The sequence below is a fragment of the Helobdella robusta genome (assembly GCF_000326865.2).
Source record: "Helobdella robusta unplaced genomic scaffold HELROscaffold_20, whole genome shotgun sequence".
Lineage (NCBI taxonomy): Eukaryota > Metazoa > Annelida > Clitellata > Rhynchobdellida > Glossiphoniidae > Helobdella > Helobdella robusta.
Genome location: NW_008704084.1, coordinates 2,392,193 through 2,410,066, shown reverse-complemented (window position 1 = coordinate 2,410,066; position 17,874 = coordinate 2,392,193). Strand labels below are relative to the sequence as shown.

Sequence of the window (17,874 nt, the reverse complement as noted above, 5' to 3'; positions counted from 1 at the left end):
ACATGGTTTAAGGTTATTTGCCTCGTCGCTTGAACATGGTCACATTTCAACCAGCAGCATAAAAAGAGTAGAGCAAGAAAAAGTACGTTTTTACTGATGTTTTATTGATTATAATTGATTTAAAATGCTTAATAAATGTCCAGGCCCTACCGAAATGTGTCCCTTTTGAGGCAGGCTTTGAAAAGTTACCTCAGATACCTACAAAAATGAGCAAGAGGCAAACTAAAAAGCTGAAACAAGTCGGTTTATATTGAATGAAAATAATTATATAATCTGAAACAAGTCGGTTTATATTGAATGAAAATAATTATATAATTGTACTTTTGAGAATTCACTAAAAAGCACTATAAATTTTTTAACAATAATTATAATTATTATTATTACAAAATTTACTGGACCTTAGAGTTTATCATTGTTAATGTATAATATTGCTAAAAGGCAAATTAAAAAATTAATCGCCAACAGATAGAAAAATCAAAAACCAAAGGAAAAGGATGGTTTGATATGCCAGTTCAGGAAATGACAGAAGAAAAGTTGAATGACCTGAAGATTATTCAAATGAGGGGCATGCTTGACCCGAAACACTTTTATAAGAAAACTGATGCTAGACCTGGCGTGCTTCCGAAATTTTTTCAGGTAACTTCACTTATTATGTGCACATTAAATTTTCAAGTTCATTGTTTTTAAAAAACATTTTTGTGTTTCATTTTTGCGTTTCATGATGCTTAAGAGCTTATTAATAAAGTGGGAAAAGTTTTTTCAAATTGAGATACATTTTTGAGGTATTTTCTTATTTTTCTGGTGAGTGTGAAATCTAGAGTTTGATCTATAAATCGAAGGTTGGCGTAACCAAATAAATATGCTGTTATGTTGTGATACATACAAAATAAAACTAATTAATTTGACGTGACAGCTAATAATAGTTGTGTTGGCAACTGAGATGGTTCGGACGCTTAGAAGAAAGCTGGGGACAAGAACATGTGAAACCTTAATTTGAGCATTTTTAAAGATATGAGTGCCTGGACTGCCTTCTTGATTAAAACTGTAGTTTTGGCCCTGTGTCCAAAGAATTTGTTGATTGTATAGTTTATTTATTAATCATTATATGAGTTAATGCATAACACTTTTTTAATTTAGACTGGTACTGTGGTGGAAACATCTGCAGACTTCTACAGTGATCGAATTCCCAAGAAGGAAAGAAAAACTACCTTGGTGGATGAACTACTTCACGATGCCGAATTTAAAAGGTTATTTTATACTTTTTAAATTTTAAAAAGTTTACTCAGCGCTTAATTAACAATTTATGCAATGCTTTATTTTTTTAGTCAAGATTGACGTTTTCTTAAGTTCTGTTACGATAAGCTTTGTTTAAATGAAGTTTCGATGAAATGTTTCAAGTTTTCATGATTCATTGCCAATGTGTTTTGTATGAAATGATTATTTGCTAATGTTTCATGCTTATCTTTAATCTTTTCAGTTATAAGAAGCGAAAATACTCTGAGGTAACGTCAAAAACGTTCTCAAATAAAAGAAGAAAGCGTGTAAAAAAGTGACCTCTTTTAGTTTTAAATAATGAATTGCATTATTTGAACTATAGATTTAACACATTTTTTCTTATTGTTTGTTTTTGTTCATTACAGTTTTATTAAAATTTGTTTGTTCTGTGGTATCATTTTTATTGAGATTGATTAATATTAATAGCTAAGTATGCGTTCAATTGATTTATTTTGTAATTTTTGTAACACTTTTGGCAAATAATTATTAAATTACATGGTGCCATCTGCAAACTGCGTGAGCGTTTACACAAAACTACATTGAATTTGCTGTTAAAATGGACATATTAGTACCTTCGAAATATATATTCTTGCAGTATAATACCTAATTATTTTATGTGGCGGTAGACGAGAGGAGTTTTTTGAATGGTGCAGGTTGTAAGATATGAAGCTCATCATTAGCGGAATATAAAGGCGTGAGCCAAATAATATTTGATGGAGTTTTCATTGGAAAACTTACGCATCAACCTCAATTTCCTAGCTGGGGTCTAACCAGAAATTTAATATACTCAAACCTCAACTGGTTTTTATCAAATTTGAAATTAAAATTTGTTGTAGATTCACATAAATAGCTTTTGATATTTTTTAATCTTATTATTATTATTATTAGAGAATTTATATCCTAGCGCCCTTTTAAACTTTTCAAAGGCGCTGCTTAACTCATGTGGTTTAATTCATAAAAAGATGAGTTTCTATAGCTTTATACAGAATTGTTAAAGATTTAATCCAGGCTGACGATGGTGGTGTGGTAAATCATTTCAAACTGTTGGACCAGTTTCCTACAATCAATTGTGTTTTTGGTATCGTTAGCAGATTTCTCTACCTTAATGGTAGACTTTCTCTACCATTAAGGTAGAGAAAGTCACATCGTTTCAATATCTAGGGGATGTTCTAGATTGTACTGGAACAGTTGAAGCTGTCCTTCGAGCACGCATACATGCAGCCTGGAATAAATGGCATCTCCTTGCCTCTATATTGATGCGGCGTGACATCCCACTACCATTACGATCAAAACTTAATAAATCTGTGATACGTCCGGTGTTGTTATATGGTGCAGAAACATGGCCAATGACAACCAAACTGGAACAATAACTTCAACGAACCAACATGAAAATGCTTCGATGGATGCAACGAATTAGTCAGAAGGACCACATCAAATCTACCGAAATCCTGCGTCGTGCTGGTTTAGATGATATAAAGGACGAATGCCGGCAACAGCGTCTGCGGGGGTTTGGTCATGTCAAACGAAGTGGAAACAGTGCCATAACTTCTATTACAGATGTTGAAGTATCTGGCACACGTCCCAAAGGCCGTCCAAAGAAGTCCTGGTCGCAAACAATCGAGCATGACATGAAAGCTCTAAATTTAAATGAAATGGATACAACTGGTCGTCTAATTTGGCGCAAAAAATTGATGGCAAAGAAAACAATGTCCTACCTCGAGGGAACTGGGTTTCTGGACGCTAAACGAAGATTGATTGATTAATATATATATATATATATTGTCGGAAATTTTAAAATAATAATATGAATGAGCTGGAGGTTTTCAAAGGATGACAAAGCCCCAAGTTGGGCGCTAATTGTCGGAAAATTTAAAATAATAAATTAAAATGAATGAGGAGATTTTTAAATGATAACAATTAAAACAGCTGGTGATGTGAGGTAATCTCCTCCTCTATCTTTCTCAGGGAATTTTTGTATGGTCCGACAATAATTTTTGTGTATATTTTTATTGTGAGTTCGACCAGTCCTGTGTGGCACTGGGCTTTTTCGAATTATATGATTTTACTGAGTAACACACGAACGCGTAAAGAAAAATATTCGATAACAATTTTATTAATCGACGGAAGTAAATAAAAGGAATTGAACTAATGAACTCTATAATAATGTAAATGTCAATGAACAAACTGGAATACAGGAATTAGAACTCTTCTTGTTGGGTCTTCAACTTGGGATATGTTTCTTGCCGTTTAATCGTAAAACCTCGACGTGTGTACCCGATGGTGATGTCGATACAACTCCAAGAAATAAATAAAAAAATGAATCACAAAAATCGGAGCCTATGGAAATTGCAAGCTGCGTGTGAAACTATACCAATGAGTATAGAATCCAGCAAAGAACCCTAGGTCGACAAATAGCACAAGAAACAAAAGAAGGAGGCGTATTTGTTTTCACAGAACCCAAGGCCTGTTTTCACTGGGCCTGTCTGTGAGTCGGTCGGCTTTCGCACAACCCTGGCCTGTTTTCACTGGGCCGTCGAGTCTGATCGGCTTTCGCACGACCAACACAAGACAACAAGAGTCAGAACAACACTGGAAACAAATTGTGCGACTCTAGCACGCGTGCGAAACTATGCCAATGAGCATAGAGTCTCGTACCAAATCCACTTTTGAGAACTTAAGACGTTTCTGAAACTATGCCAATGAGCATAGAATCACGCATTAAGTCTCTTAGATACCAGAGTAGGCACTGATTACTCGAAGCTGCCTAACTGGTGAACCCAAGGCTGACTCTTTGAGAACTTAAAACGTTTCTGAAACTATGCCAATGAGCATAGAATCACGCGTTAAGTCTCTTAGGGACCAGAAGAGGCACTGATTATCCGAAGCTGCCTCACTAGTCAACCCAGTTTATAAGTCTTTTCACACCCTTCCTTATCAAGGCAAAATTAGATTTTGTTTCGGGTGTTTTAAAATATAAAAATTTACAAGGCATGTCCAATTAATCAGAAAAAGTATTAATTAAATTTTAAAATAATTTGTAATAATTTATGACGTCATCTAAATTGCAAAACAAAGAAAATCGTCATCACCTATCGAGTAAATTAACTTGCACCATGCCCCCTATCGAGTGAATTAATTTCGCGTTGAAAATTTTGCAGTATTTTTAGTCAGTATTATTTCATAATTCTGGACACTTAATTTTATATATTATGTTATATTTTTTTTTATATATTTTTTTATTTTTAATTAACAGTATTTTATAAATTCTACCGAATGTTTGGCGTTATTATGCTTGTAGTTCGTTTTTTCAATTTTTCTCACTAAAGTTTTTTGGTGAACGTTTAGTTTATTAAAATTCAAAATAAACTTATTTTCCCAATTCATGCTGCAAATAAGGCCATATTTTGATTCCGAATGAATCATCATCAGTGCTTTTTGCTGTTTATATAGGAAAATATTCGTTCACCAAAAAACTTTATTGAGAAAAATTGAAAAAAACGAGCTACAAACATATTAACGCCAAACATTCGGTAGAATTTACAGAATATTGTAAAAATTATGGTCTATTACCAACATATATATAGGTGCGGCCAAGCTGGTTTTGGGTGGTTTGTGGTTCGATCATGTTACGCCTATTTTGAATAGGTTGCACTGGTTGAGGGTTGAAAAACGTGTTTCCTTCAAGTTGGCAGTTTTGATGTTTAAATGTGTCAATAATACAGCACCTCCCTATCTCATCGATAGATTGGAATCATACAAATCTCATTTTTCAAAATATTCCTTCCGAGCGCAATTTATTTTTTATCCCGACCACAAAGTTGATGACGGGTTGCCGCAACTTTGCAGTTCTTGGTCCGGTTTTTTGGAATGGTTTATCTTCTTACTTACGTGACCCTAACCTATCATATTTACAATTTCGAAGTCAACTTAAAATTTATTTATTTGCACAATGAATGTCCGTCTTATTTGTCTATGATTTAGTAGCGCTTTAGAGATTCAACAATAAAAAAGCGCTGCATATAAATTTCCGTAATAATAATAATATATATATATATATTGTCGGAAATTTTGCAACTGGAGGTGAGGTAATCTCTTCCTCTATCTTTCTCAGGGAATTTTTTTATGGTCCGACAATAATTTTTTGTATATTTTTATCGTGAGTTCGACCAGTCCTGTGTGGCACTGGGCTTTTTCGAATTATATGATTTTACTAAGTAACACACGAACGCGTAAAGAAAAATATTCGATAACAATTTTATTAATCGACGGAAGTAAATGAAAATGAATTGAACTAAATGAACTCTAGAATAATGTAAAAAAAATAATGTCAATGAACAAACTGGAATACAGGAATTAGAACTTCTTCTTGTTGGGTCTTCGACTTGGGATATGTTTCTTGCAGTTTAATCGTACAACCTCGACGTGTGTGACCGATGGTGGCGTCGATACAACTCCGAGAAATAAATAAAATGAATGCAGAAAAATTACAAAAATCGGAGCCTATGGAAATTCCAAGCTGCGTGCGAAACTATACCAATGAGTATAGAATCCAGCGAAGAACCCTAGGTCCACAAATAGCACAACAAAAACAAAACAACGAGGCGGATTCGTTTTCACCTAATCCAAGGCCTGTTTTCACTGGGCCGTCAAGTCTGGTCGGCTTTCGCACAACCAAGGGCCTGTTTTCACTGGGCCTGTCAGTCAGTCGGTCGATCGGTCGGCTTTCGCACAACCCTGGCCTGTTTTCACTGGCCGTCGAGTCTGGTTGGCTTTCGCACAACCAACACAAAACAACAAGAGTCAGAACAACACTGGAAACAAATTGTGTGACTTTAGTACGCGTGCGAAACTATGCCAATGAGCATAGAGTCTCGTACCAAATCCACTTTTGAGAACTTAAGACGTTTCTGAAACTATGCCAATGAGCATAGAATATCGAATTAAGTCTCATAGAGACCAGAATAGGCACCGATTATTCGAAGCTGCCTAACTGGTGAACCCAAGGCGGACTCTTTTCGAGAACTTAAGACGTTTTCGTGCCAATGAGCATAGAATATCGAATTAAGTCTCATAGAGACCAGAATAGGCACCGATTATTAAAAACGTTATTATTATTATTATTGTTAACATTATTATTATCATCGCTGTGGTTCTTCTTGCTTCTTGTGATGATGTTCCATTTGCAAGTGTTATTTGCGCTGTGGGTTGTGGCGTTGGTATCTACAGTGTTGGCACTGTTGTTGTTGTTATTGTTGATGCTGTTGTTGTTGTTGGTGTTGTTGATGTTGTTGTTAGGGTTGTTAGGGTTGTCACTATTGATGATATTCCAATTTCAACTGATATTTGCGCTGTGGGTTGTAGCATTGGTATCTACAGTGTTGGCACTGTTGTTGTTGTTGTTATTGTTGATGTTGTTGTTGATGTTGTCGTTGGTGTTGTTGATGTTGTTGTTAAGGTTGTCACTATTGGTATGATTGTTGTTTACATCATCAATATTTTTTGTGATAACATTGTTATAATTATTGCTGTTGTCGTAATTGTTGTTGTTATAATTATAATGATTTTTTTTTTTTATTTAGTAGCCTATTTGAAGGCAGAATGTTGTTAGACTGTACTTGAATGTTCATGGAGGAATCAAAAATTCAACACTATTTTCAACATTGTTCAACTTTTTTATATTACTTTTTAATTTATTAATTTCAGAGAAATTAGACATTTTATTGTTGTTTTTTTTTAAATTTTTATTAAATAAATTTGCAAATAGCTATTTCGAGTTATAGATAACTCATCTTCAGTGCATTATATATAAGGCATGTAAGATATTTGATAAGAAGGAACAAGTAATTATTAATTTATATAAATTATTTAATTAAAACAGAAAACCAATAAAATAAATTTAATAACTATAAACAATATAAAACGCGATTTTTAAAATTTTAACGGCAAGATTGTTTATGTTATGGTTGTTGACGTAAATATCAACGCTCAGCCGAGAAGCGCGAATTAATTTATTTAATTAACTACATATTATTAATATTATTTTTACAATATTTAAAAACGTTATTATTACTATTATTGTTAACGTTATTATTATTATTATTATCATCGCTGTGGTTCTTCTTGCTTCTTGTGATGATGTTCCATTTGCCAGTGTTATTTGCGCTGTGGGTTGTGGCGTTGGTATCTACAGTGTTGGCACTGTTGTTGTTGTTGTTGATGTTGTTGTTGATGTTGTTGTTAGGGTTGTCACTATTGATGATGTTCCAATTGCAACTGATATTTGCGCTGTGGGTTGTAGCATTGGTATCTACAGTGTTGGCACTGTTGTTGTTGTTGTTATTGTTGATGTTGTTGTTGATGTTGTCGTTGGTGTTGTTGATGTTGTTGTTAAGGTTGTTACTTTTGGTATGATTGTTGTTTACATCATCAATATGTAATAGTTAAACTGTGTAATCTTTTACATGACGTATTTCTGGTCTATGTACGACGTTAGCCAGGCTACGGTTGCGTCGATTTTAGATTTGGACGTCGGGCATACTTTACCTGACTGGTTCAATTTACATCGAGATCTATGCATTGACTGGGCTCGTAATAACCTTGCACAAATAGGTAGCCCCGGACACATCGTTCAGATAAATGAAAGCTGCATTTCATCTGCAAAAAGATCGAGAAACCGAAATGCACGTCCAGTTAGAACACGCTGGGTTTTTGGAGGCATCGATACGCAAACAAAAGATGCCTTTCTGGTGGAAGTAAATAAACGAGATGCTGCCACGCTGTTGCCATTGATACAGCGACATGTTCTGCCCGGTTGGTTTCATAAAGTTTAATATTTTTAAATTCATTTTTGTTGGTTATGAAATATAGTTCGATTTTAATAATTTTAGGTACAACAGTTTGGACAGATCAATGAGCTGCTTATAACAGTATAACAGCCGTAACCGGTCTAGCCCACCAAACCGTAAATCACTCCATTACATTCCGGGCATACAAATGGAATGGAGAATTTGTGGCGATGCGCCAAACAAAAATATAATTATTAGACGATACTTCTGTTTTGTTATTTATATAAAAATACAATGTCCAAATTGAATTACAAATAGTTCTCATGTTTATAACATATTTTAAAAATAATAAATAAATAATGATATTAGAATTTTATTAAAAATTACAAATATAAATAAATGAAACGATTCGGTTAAAATAATCACAAATTGAAAAACAATTAAGCGCTTCGGCTGGTCATAAATATTAATGACAGGCGGAGCCAAATTTAATGTTTTCAATATTATTCTATGTAAACAACAGGAAGCGTGGTTTCATACTTATTTACCGAAAATGAGCTATATTCAGAACAATGGAGTCAAGGAAATCACCTCTAACCTTTTCAGCACTGTAAATTTTTATTTAATTGGAAAAGTCGACCCAAAGGTGAGTTTTGATAATTTTTTAATCACGCGTTTAATTAAACTTTTTACAATTTTTAAAAATAAAATATGATTTTATGCTCATTCTTTGTTAGTATTTAAAATTTATGTCTGTACATTTCAAAACTACTTCTATTCTGAGGTTTGTTGTTTGTAAGTAAATGATTTTGGTGTAAGTTCGAAATTTGAATAACATGAGTTTGGAATTGAAAAAAATTTTCTATGAAAATCTTGTTGTAATTTTTTAATCATAAGTCACTACTACTAATAATTAAAATGCTTAGTAAAGTTAGACTATTTTAGGCTATTACTATTATCTCTCTTCCTTGGAATGTTAATAACAATTAATGAATTCTTATAATAATTTATAATCTTTTTAGAAAGTTGGATCGATCTGTCTAGTATAGTTGGCACATCATTTAATGAGCAAAAATACATTTTAATTTAGCATGAAAATAAATTGATCCATACGGATCTGGCGTAATAGTTCAAAGGTTACACATTACAGGCACTTGGTCTTGCTGTTGCAGTGAATGGGTTTGAATACCAAAAGATCTTTACCTATCATATGCAATGTGTATGATGTGTGGTTTTCACGTATTTATATTAGGCTATGTGTGTTTATGGTTGATATATCTGAAGCAAGTGCAAAAAAGAAAATGACATTTAACTTTTTAATTTATGAAGCATATAGATGTGTCCTGATCATCACTAAAGATATAGGCATTTTTTTACATTTCAAACTCATAAAATGAGTTTGCATCCATATGTAAATTGTTCTTGAATGATTTGACTTTTCAGAAAATAAACAATTCCAAATCAATAAAATTTGAGAAGCAAACTTTTTTATGTAATTGAGTATATTATATGCTACATTCCTGATACCTACATATTTTCCATAATTTTTAATGGAACCATGAGAAAATTTTGAATGGTTGGTTGTTTTATTTTATACTGATGTGAAATTAATTGAAATAAAGGCTGAAAAGATGTTGCTGGATGGAGGTGCCCACAAGTTCCAATATTTGAGTGACATCCTCACTCACTGCATTGCTGAGAGTGTTGATGAAGAAGTGGTAGAGGCCAAAGAATTATATCAGTTGATTGTTGTCAAGGTCTGCTCTTTTCACATTTTCTTTTGTTTTGGTCGTTATGCTATTTATTGAACTATTATGCTGTTTGTGTTTGCGCGCCATTTTTTTTTATGTTGTTTGTTCCATGTTTTCATGTGTTTTGTTGTGTTTTTGATATGTTCCATGCTGCATCATTCATCTTGTTCAAAGTTTGTCCACTAAATTACTTTTTTCAATAAGCATGTAGTTATTTTGTTATTTTATTGAGATCATATCCTTCATTGTATATGTAATTGTTTGCTTTTTAACAGAGTTCTTGGATTCGTCTGTCTCTGCAGTGCAACACACTTTTGCCGTATGTTTTGAAACATTGTTCATCGATTGACTATTTTGTATTTTTTTCAATGACATTTTTTTTATATTATAATAATGAATTGTTGGACATTAGAACAAAACCGTTTGATGTTGATGCTAAGAATTTGCTGTCGGGTGTCACCGTTTGCCCTTCTCAAGTTTGCAGGAATTAATTTTTTTTACTTTTACTCAGTTAAACTTCCACAGTTTTATTGATGCCATTTTTTAATTTCATTTTTGTTGAGTAAGTAAGTTGTGTCAAATAAATATTTGCATTTAGTTTTTTATAGTAGGCATTAGAAATAAAAGGAAATTCATGATAGTTATGATGGGCAAATTGTTGATTCTCTCATTAAACAGAATTCATCTCTACTTTGCTAATTTTTTTATATGAAAATGTTTTTGGCAAGGCAGTTGAGTAGACATGACAACCTGCTGGCATGGGCATTGGTGACAGTTCATGGAGGCAAGTACACAACCAGGTTGAATCGAACAGTCACTCATCTGCTCACTAACATTTCCTCTGGGGTATCAACATTTCATCTCATTGTCTCACACCAATTTCTACATTCGTTATTTTCAGTTTTGTATTGAAATATGCATTTTTATTATAAGTATTTCAATTGTGTTTTATTTGTTCACTTGCAATGTACATTAGAAGCGTGTCATGAGAATGGGATCATAAGGTCATTGTTAAACAAGCAGAACAACAAATAAATATGTCCTACCTGGTAACATTTAAAGTGTCACAGTTGTTTATACAAACTGTTCTGTAGCATACGTGCAACTAAATTAATCTCTAGGACTCAATGTTAGGACTCCAAGATTTTGATGGCAATTGCTAATGTTTCACAAAAATTTGAAACTTCACACTCTGTGATTATCTGAAGAATAAGACTTATGTCCACGATCAAGCGTGCATATAACATAATATATAAAATGTATTACCTACAGAGCAAGTTCATGAAAGCCTCAAAAGTTGGCCTGCATGTTGTGTGTGTGCAGTGGTTGGTCGTGGTCATCCAGGAAGGCAAGTTGATTACTGAATCGGATTATCATCCAGATTTGTTCACGTGCTCCAGCCTTGCAACATATGATGGGGAGAGTTGCAAGAAAGATGTAGACACCTCAAACAACTGCAACAACACCACAAGTCGTCAACTGGAAAGTAGTGAAAGCAATTTAGGCATTGTTCCCCATAGCATGTCTCTCACTCAGTTGAATACAAATAGACTGTTGAGGTGTTTCATTTTTAAAACATTGATTTCTTTGTTTTTATAAGGAATTTTTTTATTATTATTTGAACAAATTATAAAAAAAACCAAATGATAAAATCAAAGGTCTTCGGACACCAGACTAGATAAACTTGAATAGGTCACCGTTCTAAAAAAAAAGATGAAAGAGATAATTCAAGTACCAAAATTGTATTTTAGTTTTAATTAAAAAATAGAATGATGCGATATGGCCTACGTTCGAATTGGAATTATGTAGGAAGGCATTCAGTGTCGTTGGCATTTGGAGGAGGATTGTTACGTTGTAATAATCATTAATTAGAGTTAAGATGATGATGAATTGTTGATTAGGTGAGTTAAAAATCGTTTAAATAAACTATTGAAAGTTTTAGAAACGATTGGTCTAAGTTCTATTTCAGTTTATGCTTTCATTCGCTTTATGTGGTTTTTAATTAGATTAAGAATGTGTGCATTTATTAAATTTAAAATTTTGTTATTCACAGTTCTGCCTCTACAGAAGTTCGCAACTATCCAGCACAACACAAGTCCTTGTCTTCTAATTCTTTTGTTAGATTTTTTGTTCTTTGTTGTTACTGATTGCTCAAAATATTTGGTTTGCTATATTTTATTCGAGCACTTATGATCCGATAATATCTGGTTACAATAACATTGCGAATGGTCTTGCACTGGCTGCATGTAGCTAGGCAACAAATTTTAATATTTTTTCAATGTTTTCATGCTGTTCTCCAAATTTAATTTATGAAATGCTTTTCCTATTGAGCATTTGAAGTGCATAAAATAACATGCCTGTACCGATTGATGTCTACAAATGCTGGTGACTGTTAGAAGTGTTGCAGACAAGACACTGTTCTTTTTAATGTGTTATTGATTGTTTTTGTGGGTTTTATAGATACTTTTAAAAAAATGGAACCAGATTAGGAAAGTGCCGAACAAAAGTTGTGATTGGCTGCCCACCACTGACCACAGTCACCTTCCAAGCATCTACCGTACTCATGAAAATCCAAATGACGGTAAGAAATGTGCCTCATCTTGTTTTCATCTTGCTCAGTGTTGAGTCCACGTGTGGGAGATCGGTGTTGTAATATTTGTTTATTTGAATATATTTAAGCTTGCTTTTGTTGAATGGATATTGATTTGATGACAAATTTATGTTTGTCACATTGTTGTTGGTTCTTAAAGAAAGTTTGTTTCATAAAAGTGATTACAGCTGTTATCTTGTTAAACAAAATGAATCCATACCCTTTGATGTACACGATGTTCATTATGCAAACGAGCAATTCACGAGACAAAAAATTTACTTAAAATTGAATTTAAGTGGTGCAGATGATGAATATATTTAAATTGTGTTTTTGTTGTCTGCTGTTGTTTGTTGTAATGTGTTTGTTTCTCACTCTATCATTTGCTTTAATGAAATGTTTGCTATATTGTGATATTCATTGCAGTTTGTTGCAGCTGGTATTTAATTCATTTTCAATATTTTATTTGGCATACTTATATGCGTTGTTGCAGTAACATGTTACCCCACAGTTAAACCAGAAAACTGTCTAGCCGGCTGTTGCTTTTTCATGGAAGATTGCAAGAAATATCTGACAGATAGTGAATTTAATTTATGGAAGCAGGTATGAAAGCCATGGAAAACAAGATTTCTTATTTGTTTTATTACTTTATTTTAAAATGAATTTCATAATTAACTTAAAACATTGTAAGCGATATGGTGTAATTACATTAACATCGATTGTTAGGTCATCAGGCAGTATCAGGGCAAGGTAATGGATGATTACGCAGATGAAGTCACTCATGTTTTGTGCGAGACACAAGATAGTCCATACTTCCACAAAGTAACTGCTTGCTTTTCATTATTGAATAAGATATGTACTCCAGCTTATTGCATGTATTGTAAAACTTGAAATATTATCTTCATAAATATGGCTCCAATGCATCGTTTGTGCTGTCACTGTTGCAATCACAAATAATCACCACAATGACAAAATGACGTTTCTAGGCACTAACAGATAAGAAGAGATTGGTGACATCGTATTGGCTGAACGACTGCCTCTCACAGCACAAGTTGATCGTTCCATGCAACTGCTTGCACATTCCACACATGAAGCCCATTGAAATGATATGCTCCAATCAAGTGTGCCACATACTTTTGTTATAATGAGGCATTCTTTGTAGTGTCCGTTTGTACCAGTCACATGCTATTGTGACCTTTATAATTTTTATGTTGAACAGCAAAAACTATTTATTAGATAATGATTCAGTTTGTTCAATGTGATTTTAAATGGCAGACTCTATGTATAACAAACTTTGATGGCTATGAGAGAGTTTTGGTGAAGAGGATGATCGTGATGCTGGGAGCCAAGTACACCGGCTTCCTAAACAGAAACAACTCCCTACTTGTGGCAAAAAGGTTGTGTTAGTTTGAGTCATGTTGTTTAGTTCGTTTGAGAAGAGCTCTTGAAGTTATTAGTTAAAGATAATACATAATAAGTTTTTATTTGTCCTGTAAATGAACCTAAGTGAACAAATATTGTGCTGTCATTGTTTTTCTTTCAATGCTCAACAACTTCCCATGCATTGCAGTCCTTCCTTATTTTTATTAAGTGCTCTAGTTTTGAATAACATGCAGGGCTTCGGGGAAAAAGTATCAAAAAGCTTTGGAGTGGAATGTGCCAGTTGTGAATGCAAGGTGGATCAGTGAGCTGATGTTTGGAAACTTGAAGGCCCTCAAACAACCTCTCCTGCCAAGGTTGGTTTGCTCATTTCATACAAATCCATTTATTCCTATGTTCGTTCATTTGTTCATTCATCCGTTCATACATTCGTTCATCTTTCTTTTTTTAACTAATTTTAATTTGGTTGTAATATTATAAGCATTTTCACAAATTGACTACTAACTTTTGTTGTCACATCTTCTGAATTGAACAAAGAATTGATTGATTTTATATTCCAACTCTGGCATCGTTTATAAACGTGAAACGTTTCATTTCAAAATGAGGAATGTTTGATTAGTACAGCTATCATAATGATGAGGAATCTTCCTACTATCGTAGCACATCGTAAATTAATTTATTTAATGGAAATGGTGATGAATGCAGGTTCACAAGTTTCGCGGACGACCACCCACTGGCCCTGCCCAGCAACATAACCTCGCATCTCCTCGGTATTTCTATGTTCATTTTTGAAACTCACATCAAATCATTTAATTTTAGTGCATATGTATGTGTATATGATATATATATATATATATCATGTATGTTTTAGGCGCTCAACCAACCCTCAAACAGTGTTCATTCTAGGTTTCGCTTGACATGTATATATATATATATATATATATATATATATATAGCTTTTGTTTAACGGATTATGGCTTTGGAATAGCCTCCCGCATTTTTTGAGGCGATTTGGTCAAACCCTTCCCCAATTCAAAAAACAATTGAAGTCATGCCTTATTCTTCTGTAGCAAATTTGACATATTTTGAAGAGCGCCGATGAGAGCATTTCTAATTGGCGCTATATAAATAAACTTATAACATTAATAATAATAATAATATGCAATTATTGATGAAAATCACAGCATGTTCGGCATTAGTTAACTTCCAATTTAACTTTTCGATTTTTTTAACGGTTGACAGTTATTGCAATGTAAGATTTCAACATTGTAGTTCAAGATTTGTCTAGTTTTTTTGTTTTGTGTTTCTCTTTCATGTGAACGTCTTCTCTTGTGATGAATAACAACTGCAGAAAACAACCAGAATCGATTATGGATCATAGTCATCTAATATATTTGTTCAAATGTAATATTGGTGAGTGTGGGCACCATAATTCCGAATATATTGGTATGACAACGACCAAGTTACCGAGAAGACTCGCGATGTACGTACAAACTGGCGCTATAAAGAATCACATAAAGCAGGTAAAAGACCATAATTAATGCATTATCTATCTAAATAAAACTATCCAACGCTAGAAATTCGGTAGATTTCATTAATTTCTGCATATTCGACATTAGTTAACTTCCTTTTAAAATTTTCGATTTTTTTAATGGCTGATCGTTAATCATTTACAAGTTTCTTGACTTCGAAACCAAAATATTTGTTTATTTTGTGATAGAACAAAAAAAGTTTTATTTGGTATTCCTATACCATCTTTGGTGTTTGAATTAATACGTTGTGTGTGGCCACCATAATTCCAAATATATTGGTTTGACGACGACCAAGCTATCGAGAAGACTTACGATGCACCTACAAACTGGTGCTATAAAGAATCACATGAAAGAGAAACACAAAACTAAAATTACTAAACAAATCTTGGACCACAATGTTGAAATCTTACATTACAATAACAACCATTATAATTTACGACTAGCCGAATCAATACTCATAGAATAAAGACATCCAATAATAAATATTCAACAACGTGCAACCTGTGGCATTACACTCTTCATTAAGCACATATTAATTATATCTGTTAAGTAGACAATAAAACAATCACTATATTTTTTGAATACATGCGTCGTTATTGAGTCCAGTGAGCATGACTTTGTAGGTGAAGAATTAACAACTTTAGATATCTGTTCTTCACTGGAAACGATTCGAATCGAAACATAATATTTTTGGTATTTGTAGAAATAACTGGAGAATTAAAACATTCTGTCGACTTTTCGGTCACTTTTAATATGTTAGCAAAAATTTTTTTTAAATCATCGGCGCTGTGCATTGAACCAACTTCATTTTCAACACTTGTCTCTTTTCCCAATAATTTGTTGATCGTTTGTCATAAGTACTTGGAATTATTTTTGAATTTACTTGTTTTAGCAAACCAAAAACTAGTTCGTTTCGCTGAGTAACAAACATTCCTTTGTTTCATTGCCAATACGCAATCAACTTTATCATTATTACAACCAGTAGCTCTGAAACTTCTTTATTTATTTGACACATTTGCTTAGCCTTTTTTCAGTCACTGTCAAACCACGGTGTAGTCGGGACATGCTTTCATCGAACTTCATGAAGTGGAGCAACATCGTCAGCTATTTTTAAAAGCTCTTCATTAAATATTTTAAAACCCAAATCAACATCATCCTGATCATAATGTTTTGAGATAGGTGAGCACCTAAAAAGCTCAGTTAAACGTTTTTTATTCACTCGTTTTCAGGATCTGATCCACGGTTTCTTGAAAATGACTGGAGTCGGATTGATTAAAAATACCAGTTACTAAACCATGATCTGAATAGATACCAGATGGATACACCAATACATCTTTTAACAAAAAAACATCTGATGTAGCAATCAAATCTAGGGTACCACCAAGCACATGGGTAGACTGATTTATTCTATTGACTAGATAAAAACCAGAAAAACATCAACAAGGGCTGTTGCATATGTGAATTTTTGCCGCGCGGCGGAAATTTTTTTTTGTTCGAATACCAGCAAACACCGCCGCCAGTCTAGGCAGTCTCGCTTTGGCCGGGACTCGCCTCACAAATGTTTATCTCCGAGTTGGAAAACACGGGCCGGGCGGAAGTGCTTTCGCGCCCTGCTTGAGTCGGTCAATCCGGCCTTACTAACCGCTGACAAGTCTTCTTCATACATGTTTTATATATTGAACAAGACAAACAAAAGCTAACTGAAATAAATTTATTACAAACAAGAACGAAAATAAACTTACTCTGCAAAATAAATGTTTCTAAAATGTTCCAAACTAAATAATATACTAAATTAAAATGGCAACAGAACACAATAACTAAATTCAGAAAAATAAACCCGCAGAACAATATCACCAATTACCAAAATGACCAAAACCTAACACGCCAGGAACCGAAGTACCTCCAAAAACTACACCATCAAAAACTAACTCGAAAACTTCGAAAAACTCTACCTCAAACAATTGTCCCAAAATGCTTATATATTCATTCACATGAGCAATCATACACTCTCAAATATATTCACTATGCCATACTATTCACATAAAACCCATTCACATAACATTCCACCACCAGCATGCATACCAGACCACTCCATACAACAAGCACGCCAAACCAGCCAACACACCTACATGAAACGCGCCAAAAAAACTTCACACATATATATCTGACGGATTTTCTACGTATGTTGAAGTCACCTGCAACTACGATATGCAACATAAATGTGTGATTTGTTCTAAAACTAAAATTAATTTTTCGAAAAATAATTTAGCGGGAGGAGCAAAATCTGGCCTATAAATCACAAGAAAAATACCGAAGTTTTCTATTGTGTCAATTTAAAACATATCGCTTCAAATGTAATTCTCACTGGCAATGGAATATTTACACATTTAACCCAGTTGTTCTCAGAGTATTTTTTTACAGAAATTTAAACATTATTATGAACATTCTGGTCAAGTTAAGTTCCAGAAATAGATAAAATTATGGTGTCACTAGTCATTGAGAAAACAGCTGTCCTACATATAGGACATTGGGAACACATACACACACAAACAAACATCAGCATT

The 17,874-nt window shown here is 33.5% G+C and overlaps 5 protein-coding genes across 5 annotated transcripts; all 5 read left to right on the top strand.

Annotated features, from left to right (window-relative positions):
- Positions 1–480: 480 nt before the first annotated feature.
- Positions 481–1,266, top strand: HELRODRAFT_77508 (hypothetical protein; the record flags this gene model as incomplete). The annotated part of the gene is made up of 2 exons (XM_009018119.1): positions 481–636; positions 1,138–1,266. Coding segments are annotated over 2 exons (285 nt in total), but the record flags the coding sequence as incomplete, so codon positions are not given.
- A 4,478-nt stretch (positions 1,267–5,744) lies between these two features.
- HELRODRAFT_171401 (hypothetical protein) lies at positions 5,745–6,167 on the top strand (the record flags this gene model as incomplete). The annotated part of the gene is made up of 1 exon (XM_009018118.1): positions 5,745–6,167. The coding sequence occupies one exon, from the start codon at positions 5,745–5,747 to the stop codon at positions 6,165–6,167; it is 423 nt and encodes a 140-aa protein (XP_009016366.1).
- Positions 6,168–7,865: 1,698 nt separating this feature from the next.
- On the top strand, positions 7,866–8,087 carry HELRODRAFT_145689 (hypothetical protein; the record flags this gene model as incomplete). The annotated part of the gene is made up of 1 exon (XM_009018117.1): positions 7,866–8,087. A coding segment is annotated over one exon (222 nt), but the record flags the coding sequence as incomplete, so codon positions are not given.
- A 526-nt stretch (positions 8,088–8,613) lies between these two features.
- HELRODRAFT_171399 (hypothetical protein) lies at positions 8,614–10,302 on the top strand (the record flags this gene model as incomplete). Its single annotated transcript, XM_009018116.1, has 3 exons — positions 8,614–8,706; positions 9,683–9,817; positions 10,087–10,302. 3 exons carry the CDS (start codon positions 8,614–8,616, stop codon positions 10,300–10,302), a joined length of 444 nt encoding a protein of 147 aa, XP_009016364.1.
- Positions 10,303–10,525: 223 nt separating this feature from the next.
- Positions 10,526–17,010, top strand: HELRODRAFT_171398 (hypothetical protein; the record flags this gene model as incomplete). The annotated part of the gene is made up of 11 exons (XM_009018115.1): positions 10,526–10,657; positions 11,084–11,370; positions 11,865–11,928; positions 12,296–12,392; positions 12,910–13,001; positions 13,125–13,220; positions 13,385–13,519; positions 13,635–13,795; positions 14,015–14,134; positions 16,334–16,409; positions 16,831–17,010. The coding sequence occupies 11 exons, from the start codon at positions 10,526–10,528 to the stop codon at positions 17,008–17,010; spliced, it is 1,440 nt and encodes a 479-aa protein (XP_009016363.1).
- Positions 17,011–17,874: the final 864 nt, after the last annotated feature.